Source organism: Raphanus sativus, chromosome 6 (genome assembly GCF_000801105.2).
Source record: "Raphanus sativus cultivar WK10039 chromosome 6, ASM80110v3, whole genome shotgun sequence".
NCBI classification, from domain to species: domain Eukaryota; kingdom Viridiplantae; phylum Streptophyta; class Magnoliopsida; order Brassicales; family Brassicaceae; genus Raphanus; species Raphanus sativus.
Window position 1 is genome coordinate 28,329,405 of NC_079516.1, and position 9,929 is coordinate 28,339,333.

The 9,929-nt window shown below is 37.0% G+C and overlaps 4 protein-coding genes across 5 annotated transcripts; 1 reads left to right on the forward strand and 3 right to left on the reverse strand.

Moving 5' to 3' along the window:
- Positions 1 to 1,226: 1,226 nt before the first annotated feature.
- On the forward strand, positions 1,227 to 1,748 carry LOC108829681 (uncharacterized). The gene has a single exon (XM_018603292.1). The coding sequence runs from the start codon at positions 1,227 to 1,229 to the stop codon at positions 1,746 to 1,748; it is 522 nt and encodes a 173-aa protein (XP_018458794.1).
- Positions 1,749 to 3,843: 2,095 nt separating this feature from the next.
- On the reverse strand, positions 3,844 to 6,548 carry LOC130495699 (uncharacterized). Its single transcript, XM_056987171.1, has 5 exons — positions 6,520 to 6,548; positions 4,819 to 6,439; positions 4,503 to 4,738; positions 4,114 to 4,452; positions 3,844 to 4,030 (listed from the first exon to the last, which is right to left on the reverse strand). Exons 1-5 carry the CDS (start codon positions 6,546 to 6,548, stop codon positions 3,844 to 3,846), a joined length of 2,412 nt encoding a protein of 803 aa, XP_056843151.1.
- Positions 6,549 to 7,861: 1,313 nt separating this feature from the next.
- On the reverse strand, positions 7,862 to 8,775 carry LOC130496343 (uncharacterized). Its single transcript, XM_056988347.1, has 3 exons — positions 8,374 to 8,775; positions 7,950 to 8,302; positions 7,862 to 7,877 (listed from the first exon to the last, which is right to left on the reverse strand). Coding segments are annotated over exons 1-3 (456 nt in total). The 5' UTR covers positions 8,476 to 8,775; the 3' UTR covers positions 7,862 to 7,876.
- A 7-nt stretch (positions 8,776 to 8,782) lies between these two features.
- Positions 8,783 to 9,878, reverse strand: LOC130496344 (uncharacterized). 2 transcript variants are annotated; one of them, XR_008935450.1, is made up of 5 exons: positions 9,774 to 9,878; positions 9,497 to 9,703; positions 9,312 to 9,401; positions 9,110 to 9,218; positions 8,783 to 9,020 (listed from the first exon to the last, which is right to left on the reverse strand). XR_008935450.1 is itself a non-coding variant. In XM_056988348.1 (4 exons), the coding sequence occupies exons 1-4, from the start codon at positions 9,789 to 9,791 to the stop codon at positions 9,183 to 9,185; spliced, it is 351 nt and encodes a 116-aa protein (XP_056844328.1). In that variant the 5' UTR covers positions 9,792 to 9,878; the 3' UTR covers positions 9,109 to 9,182. The 2 variants fall into 2 exon arrangements, 1 of the variants encoding a protein (XP_056844328.1); XM_056988348.1 differs by lacking the exon at positions 8,783 to 9,020 and having other exon boundaries at positions 9,109 to 9,218.
- Positions 9,879 to 9,929: the final 51 nt, after the last annotated feature.

The following is a 9,929-nucleotide window of genomic DNA, read 5'->3' on the forward strand; positions in this document are numbered from 1 at the left end:
TATAAGAGACTTTTTCAATATCATTAATTACAGGAGGTTTGGAATATTATCATTAATTACAGGATTTTTCGATATCATTAATTATCTTTTTCTATTTGTTTGCAAAATAAAAAAATATAATATCTAGATATACATAGTTACATAATTACAGATGGTTTCGTGGCGTTTCAATGCAAATGTAGAGTCGCAAGTGTAGAGTCGCAAGTGTAATGATTATAAGAGACTTTTTCAATATCATTAATTACAGGAGGTTTGGAATATTATCATTAATTACAGGATTTTCGATATCATAAATTATCTTTTTCTATTTGTTTGCAAAATAAAACAATATAATATCTAGATATACATAGTTTCATAAATTTAGACTATCTAAATTCTGAAATTTTGGTTAGTTTCATAAATTTAGACAGTCAAAATTAGTTAGTGTCACTTAAATATATAGAGTTATGCATAGTTCTAAAGCCTATATATACTATTCGAGTCAGAAGCGTGCTTGTGAAGTCGTTACGGTTTGAAAATATGTTTGAAAATATCAAAGGGACACGCTATAACCTTGCGAACATAATATTGCCTTGCAGATAGTTACCTAGAATTTCTTAGGTGTACCTAGTTATACAGAGCAACGCAAAAGCCTGTAATCGGCAGGAGAATAATCACCTTATTGGCATGCCCACAACTTGGCCTTTCCTTGCGAGCTTAATATTGCCTTGCCAGTGTTTCCTTTTTTTTGGACCTGCCTGTGAGACTAGAGATCTAAAGAACCTCCTAGAAGCTTATAAAATATTTAGATAAACATTATAATTATATTCACATTAGAAGTGTATTTCTTTCAAAAAGTATTATATTTTGGTTATAACTATTAAAATAAAAAGTTACGCTATGGTGTGATTAAATGAATATCTAACTCAAATAAATCATGAAATGAGACAGTTATTAAAATAACCCACTCGGTGAGTTTCACTAAATTATTCACAGAATATTTCTTTGTTGCATGTTCGTTTTTCAAAGTTTCAAATCAACCCATGCGCCTGTTCTTGCAGTGATAAGTCGTGTCTTCTCGTCTTCTAAAGACGTCTATCAAAATACTGTTAAGTGGGATAGTAAATACAATCCTATCGGTAAGAGGATCATCCCCATTATAAGTAGGTTTATCACCTGTCCAAAAACGTTAATCTTTCCATTTACTCGATTAAACGAATATCTCGAATATCTCTCCACACTTCTCCATGTCGAACTTGGCTTCTCTCCCTCCTTCCATCCTCCATAAGATTCTCTCAAAGGTAGCAACACTTCACATCTGGGACTTCGGTAGTGCAAGAATTGCTTTCTCCGGGGTTAATCAAATCGGCAGAGATGACTACTTATATCGATCTGCTGATCTCATTCACTTCGATGATTGGATTAATGAGGTTAATGCTGTAAGAAAATTCCGACTTCTGTGCTACCAAGCCGGTAATCTAGAGGCCATCTACTTGCGCGGTATGTATGAGTTCTTCTACCTCCATTTACTTGATCAAGGAAGAGAGAAAATCCATCTTGCTGCTGAGAGAAGATTGTTGTTGGCCAAGTATGTAGATGGAATGCTCAACTTAGCGTTTAGTGTAGATGATGGAGGGTTGGTTCACAACTATCCTAACTTTAGTCGTGAATTTGTTGATCGGATGTATTACATGATCAGGAATAATAATCCTCAGCCCATTGGGGTTATGAAAAACGTGAGGTGTTTATGTCTATACTGGAAAGAATAAAGCCTTGTTCCGTCTCACATGATTACCGGTGCTCCGCAATAGAAGAACCGGTGTTTGTAGTCTCCTAAGATGGATCAAGAACACATGGGATATGCGATCATTGTTTCTGGCAATGTGCAGTTTGGGACTTCTGCCATGAAATTCACATGACCGCTGCCCACTGGCCAATTGAAGATTAGTTTCAGATAATGTAATGTCTACTTTTACTAAGTTTCAGATAATGTAATATATAGTTAGACAATATAAGTCCCAGAGTTATGGCATCTAGTTTTATCTACATTTCTTAGATGTACCTAGTTATACAGAGCAACGCAACAGTGTTTCTTTGTAAAAAATAGTTATGGTTGTATATTTTAGATAAAAATTATAATTATGTTCGTATAGAGATATCTAAATCCCACGTGTTTCTTACTGAAATTGGAAACTCAAGTTGTGTCTCCCAATGTAAAATTTTCAAATGTATTTAAAGTTGTATTTGAGATTAAGGGGTAACTATAACATTTCTCTGCAAGATTTACATATTAGAGTTCCTTAATAACACTACAGGAAATGTGGGTATTAATAGCGGCCGTTAAACGCTATTAGTCCCTTACCATAGCGTTTCCTTAAACGCTCTAACAGCGCCCGTTATAATAGGTCCGACACTTTCTATAGCGGATCTTTCGTATGCTATAGTTAAGTAAACAACGATAGCGTCGTTTTCTATGCAATTGTTAAATCTTATAATAACATGTTATAATTGTTATTAATACTCATTAATTTGAAGTTATCTATAGCAATTTGTTATACAAAGATAGCAAATGTTTCGTGTTATTAAATCGTTTTATTTACCCGAATATTTAATATATATATATATATAGTTATAAATTGATTTTATATTTTTAAAATGGATTATTTATTTCGAATTTTTGTAATTTTTAAAATTACTCATATTGAAAAAAAAGGCCAGTATAATACATTTAATTGTTTAAACAAACCATCAACACTACAAAATGAAATATTATCAATCTACCACTAACAACCCTTCACAATCATCCCTAACATAAAGACTATCATCATCAGAAGCTTCATCACACAGATCATCGACTTCTTGGACAGGTAAAGCTGCAGCACCTAAAACCTCTTCTGTTTCCAACTCATAGTAGCCTCTAGGTGGTGCTCTCATAACAACATACCAATTAGAATTATCATCTTCCCTAGAGTAGAAAACCTGTTATGCTTGAGAGGGCAGAATGAACGGATCTTTCAAATAAGCTGCCTGGTTCATATGAAGGTTAACGAGAGTGAAGCCATCTTCTTCCTTCACACCATTCCCTGTGTTAGCCCAATTGCATCTGAACAGCGGTACTTTGAACATGTGATAGTCCAGCAGTAAAATCTCCTTTATAACTCCATAATATGTAAGCATATCAGCAACTTGTCTCATATCTCGAGCACTTGATCTACACATGCTAAATGCTTCATAACTTACTCCACTGTTTTGAGTCTTCTGCTTAACCGCATCCGTATGAAACCGCTGGCCCTTAATAATAAACCCTTTATATGCTAAAGCAGCATTTCTTGGTCCGAATGCCAACCACCTCAACTCCTTAGAATGACTATTTATTGAGTCTGACTGAATCTGCGAAGACAAAATGTTCATCAATCGAACAATCCAACAATCTAACAACGTGTTCATCATCAAGCTAAGAGCTAAGCAGTATTGTCAATCTAACAATCTAACAACGTGTTCATCCAACAATCTCGACATGTTCATCAATCCAACAAGATGTATAAAATATTATAGAAGAAAACGAGTTGGAGTTGAAAACCTTTTTTTAACCCATTCTGCAAACTGCTCAGTATGGTGTTTCCACAGCAGAGTTTCATTTCTAGCACATCGAGCATCATTAGCTTGTAATTCTTCTAAATGCATCCTGATTTGACATTAAACAACAGGTTTGAACAACAAATTATAATTAAAAGTAGATGAAACAGAAAGGGTAACCTCTTACTCAACATAGGGATCCATAGATGCCATATTCATTAGCACATAGCGATGAGCAATGTCTCTATCTTTATCTGAAAGGGTGACCTCTACTCCCTTCTGCAGAGGTCAACCTTCAACCACGACTCTATCAGCCTCAATATCTTCATTACGATTAACTGGTTCTTGAACTTGTACTGAATCTTGAAGGAACTCTAAACAAAATGCAACACATTCTCCAGCTAAATACCCCTCAGCCATACATGCTTCTGGCCTTGCATAATTCTTAACAAAGGCCTTTAGTGTTTTCATGTACCTATAACTCAGTCAAGCAATATTAATATTAGTCAAACATCATTGCAAGAAATACATTAATTGAAGCAAATGAGTACATCAAACCTTTCAAATGGATACATCCAGCGGAAGTGAAGTGGTCCTCCCAAGCGTGCCTCTTTTGAGAGATGTATTGGAAGGTGGAACATGATATCAAAAAGAGATGGAGGGAAGAAGCGCTCCAGTTGACACATTGTTTCCACAAACTCTGTCTCCATTAATATAAGTTTCTCCGGGTCAATGATGCGTTGGCACAACCTGTTAAAGTAGCTGCATAATCTGTTAATGGCAATCCTAGGACCACTATGCAACAACCCTCTTAATGCAGCTGGTAACAAGTTCTGTACTAGCACGTGATGATCATGCGACTTTAAACTACCTAAATTAGGAGGGTTAACTGAAACACTATTCGCAATATTTCCACAATAACCATCAGGACCTCTAACTGAGATAACCTTTTGCAGAAAATGGTCTTCTCTTTCTTCGATAGCCAATACGATGCTGGAGGTAAGTATGTTTTTGAACCCCTAACCTCTGTGTGCAAGTGACTTCTGATTCCAATATCTGCTAAGTCTTTTCTTGCTTTCAAACCATCTTTTGACTTTGAACTTTGCATCAAGATAGACAGTATAGCATCCGACACATTCTTTTCAACGTGCATAACGTCAACATTATGACGAACATGCATATCCTAAGACATTAAACAAGAAACTGTTAGGCATATTCATATACGAGAAGGAGAGAATATAGTTCCTGATTACTATGCTTTACCTTCCAGTAAGGTAGTTCAAAGAATATTGATCTCTTCTTCCACCGCCATAGATCATTTGATTCTTCACACTCTTCTTCTTGAACCATCTCATCATCTTCCAACTCTGGTCTTCTCCTTTTTTTCTCCTTATCTAGAGGTCTTCCAAAATCATTCCTAAAAGCTTGTAATGTCTCATATATCTCAGTGCCAGTTTGTATCCTACTCGCATTCCCTTCCTCCACTGTGTTGTCGAACCAAGCTTTTTTATATCTGTAACGATGGCCAGGCGGTAGTCTCTTTCTATTTCCCATGTAGACAAACTTGCGGCTGAACTTAAGCCACCTAGATGGTGTATCCTTTCCACATACATTGCATGCTTGTTTCCCCTTCACTTTACATCCAGACAAGGTTCCTAATGCTGGATAGTCACTGATACTCCAAAGCAGCAAGGCTCTAAGTGTGAAATTCTCCTTCGCAAATGAGTCGTAGACTTCAATACCCTCAGCCCACAAATCTTTAAGATCATCTATTAATGGTGCTAAGTAGACATCTATGTTATTACCAGGAGCTGTTGGACCAGGGATCAGCAATGTCAACATTATATTCTCAGCCTTCATACACATCGTTGGAGGTGTGTTGTAGTTCACTAACAACACTGGCCATGTGCTGTGATTGGTGTTTTGCATGGAGAAAGTGTTCATCCCATCTGTAGAAATTCCAAGTTGAAGATTCCTTGGTTCAGCAGCAAAGTCTGGCCATTTATCATTCACTTGTGCCCAAGAGATAGAATCAACGGGGTGTCGCATCGTACCATCTTCAGTCGCATTGGTATAGTGCCAACACAGATCTTCAGCCATCCTCTTTGATCTAAACATCCTCCTAAACCTGTCCTTGATTGGAAAATATCTAAGGACCTTTGCCGGAATCCCCACCTTTATCTCATTACTGTGCTTATCCATTTCCCATCTTGAAACTTTGCATCTTGGACAGCTTTGTAGGTTCTCATACTCCTTCCTATACAGTATGCAATCATTCTTGCAAGCATGAATATTGTCGTAGCCGAACCCAAAGATCTTCAGAAATTTCTTGATCATCCATACTCTTTGGAAGCACATTGTCTTCAGGTAGCATATCCTTAAGCAAAACCAACAGCTGATCGAAGTAATTCTCAGACACACCACTTTAACCTTGAATCTGTAAAGTCCCATGATTGCTGAAACCTTCGTGTGTTTGATACAATCCGAGTACAATGGCGTTTCAGCGTCTCTTAACTTTTTCCTAAACTCAGTTTCCTCTGCTGCTTCATCACCATCATTTGGCTCCACCCCACTTTCATTCGTCTGATTTGGACCATCTTCATCCATGGAGAATGCTGTCTTAAACAACTCATATGCCTCCCTTTCATTGCCAGGACCAGTGTCTTCTTTAGATTCTCTTTTTTCACCATGAACACTCCAACAAGAGCTCTTGTACTTCTTATCCATACCCCTAATCACTAGATGCTCGACTATTTTATCAACTAGCTGATGGCTTAAATTGCGGCAGTCTCTGCAAGGACACATCATTTCAGACAGATTTCCCAATCTTCTTGCTGATGAATACACAAAATTAGTTGCTCCTTCTGAGTACTCGTCACTATTCCTACATGATATATCAGAAAAAGTAGTTAGCTTTCTTTCAATCGGTGAATACAAGTGAGCTCGAGAGATCTTAGGTTATACCTTGGCAGCCAAACCCACGTCTTATCCATTTGCTTTTATTTCAATCGGTGAACGGAACTAAGAGTCATCCAAATCAAAGATAACGAGACATACACGTCTTTCAGATCTTAGATTTGTTCTGAAAGAAGAGGATGTTTTGTTGGAGTTGTGTTCTGGGAGAAGAGGAATGAAAAAACAAATGAACGGTTCTGATCAAAGTAAGTTCAGTAAATCAAACGGTTGTAGGATTAATCAGTCTGCGATCCTAGTGGTGGCTCCTCATTGGCTTAGAAAAGAACGACTCTGATCAATAATGGCGAGATGTATCCATCGGCGTATGCAATTTCCACGTCTGCAATCCTGGAGGTTACTCCCCATTGGCTCTGAGTATTAATTTTGTTTGAAATCAGAAAATTAACATAAAATAGATTTATAAGCAAAAAAAAAGTAAATTAAATTTTAAATTTTTATTACTAGTATTCCAATTTTTTAAAAATAATTTCGTATATATATATAAATTTTTATATGAGTTTTTATAAAACTCATCAATATAACTCATGTATTCATAAACACTAAGACATATTGTATGTACAAAGACTATAGGGTTTGGAATTTGGACAAATGAGTTTTATAATTTTTTTAACAAATGTCTTTTATAAAATTAAGATTACAATATGATTTCTTATAATTTTAAAATCTATCATCTAAAACAATTTAGGGATTGTTTGGGGTTTAGGGATTTGGAATTAGGGTTTGGAGATTTGTTTGGGGTTTAGGTATTTCTTTGGGATTTACGGATTTGGAATTAAGGTTTGGAGATTGTTTGGGGTTAGGGATTTTTTAGGGTTTAGGATTTGGACATAGGGTTTGGAGATTTGTTTGTGGTTTAGGGATTTGTTTGGAGTTTAAAGATATTTGAACGATAGTACACAAGATTATATCTAAATATTACACATAATATTTGTTTTTTGTTTGTGAACTTACACATAATATCACACATAAATATTACACATAACTTTACATAAGTTCAAACTAGAAATACAACTAGAGCCGTCGAGAAAAAAAAAACACAACTAGAGCTACATTGTTTCAGACTTTCACACCAACTTCAGTTTATCATTTGGCCATGCCACAACCGAACCTATTGCATCAGAGATGTATTCAATCTCTGAATTTGGCCTCCACACCTTTGCATCACCAATCTTAGCCACTTCAACCCACACCTTGCTTGCATTTGGACCACAGGGCACAAAGTGACACAGCTCTTTCGGATCAGTGTGAAGCCACTCTTCCTTCAGCTACCTTACGTCCGGTGTTGCTGCAGTCGAAGAGATACACTTCTGCTTTGCACTTTTGGTGGTACTAGTGCTGCCTGGACTCTAAAACTCAACAAGTTCCAACGTCAACCAACAGACAAAACAAATACAAGGTTATTCATTTCAATAACATACCATTGCTTTTTTCTTTGCTGGTTGGTAGGTGATGCTGTTTTCGTGGCTGCAGGTTTTGCAGGTGTTGCAGCTGTAGTGATCGAAGCCATGATTTCAAACTTGAGGAGTGGCCATGCGATTTTCTCGTTAATTGCATCACCAATCAAAAACATCTCCGCAGTTGGCCTCCACAAATGAGCATTATCTTTAAACACCTTCACCACTTCAATGCTCACCGCATTTGGACCCAGAGGTATATTGTTAACCATCTCTTTGGAATTAGATGAGCACAGGAGACCTTCAGCAATAACCTCTTCTTCTTCTGAAGTCCAGTCATAGATTTTGCATCTTCGAGTTTCGCCTTCCTTGTGTTGCTACAATGTCACAAGCTAATGATGAGAGACCCTATACTTATGTCGAAAAAGTACTAGATTAAAAACTTTACCATCGATACATCTTGAGACGCTACTGGATTCCTGTCCAAAACCACTTTATTTATTGGCCAAGCTACTTTGCATCCCACTGCGTCCTCCAAGAGATAATACATCTGTCGTAGGCCTCCAGAGAAAAGCTTCCGAGATTAATGCAGACTTAACAATAACAGCCACTGCATTAGGACCAATAGGCACACGACCAATTTTGTACATCGGTTCATCAGAGCAAAATTCTCCTTCACCAACAACTACATCTTCTGACTCAAACCAATCCAGTATTTGTACTCTGACTCCTTCTTTGAATCCAGCACTTGTCTCAGATGTTTCAGTCTCACCATTAGTTTTCTGTGAGAAGAGAAAACCATTATTAATTATTAACTGTAATCAGACCAGTTGAGTAAATGTAGTGAAAACGAGTACCTTCTTTCCAGCTAACTCTCGGACCATGCCCTTCAACTCTTCAATCTCACTAGCCATATCAGCAATCTTTGCGTCTCTAGATTGCAGAAATGCTAGTTTAGTAGCCGTAATCCCTCTACCAAACCCCCTTACTCGTCCAGGTTTGTCTTTTCCCAAAATCTTTGGTGACAGCATCCTCCCTTATGTTATCAGCAGCTGATGTAGAGTCCATTTGACTATCAAGTGACTGGATTTGTTCCTGATACGAACATTTATACACAATATAACTCAATGATCATAATCCAAGAAGATGAAAACACAATATATAACAAGTTCCAGAATTCTTACAATAGTCTCAGCATATTGAGGCTTCACGGGTCTACCATCAGCGTGAGTATGTCCCGCAATCCATACCTTACTCCTACTCACTTTTTTTGGGTCTTGACTCTTTTTTTTTCTATACAAAATACATACATATATCTCAGTACACAGAGGTTTAATATTCTAATAAGCTATACAATATATAGATGTTTGAGTACATATTACTTACCATATCATAAGCTAAACGAATCATTCCTTTGCGGCTGGTGGTATGAGGAATCTGATTTTTTCTCAGCTCTCGGTACCTATTACTTATTTCCTACAATTAAATATGAATGTGACTAAATCTATAAGACATGAAATAAGACATAATTAAATTTATAGAACATGACATATAATATATGGATAATTTACCGTGAAACTTGAGGTAGTCTTGCTCCTAACCCAAGTGTTCCACACTTGTATAGATGGGACGTTGCTGGGTTTTAATTTTAATCTCTCAGCAGCAGTCTTCGCTGCCCGTACTTGTGACACTAGCCTTGACTTCCCAGCCCTCCACAAGCTTCCCAACTGCTTGAAAATAACAGCTTTATGCCACTCTTCTTGCAAGTTAAACCTCCCCTGCATCAAATAAGCAAAGGTCAAACATGTTTATAATGTCATATTGTGGTTCAATAAAGCATATATATACCTGAATTTCTTCCCACATTGTTGCTTTAGTCACTGCATCAAGTCTTCTCCAATCAGAAAGTGTTACCGGAACATGTTCTCTCACAAGAGGACCAAGAAAAGATGATAGTGTGTTACTGAACCAGGTCCAACATGCTCACCAAAGTCAGTGAATGTG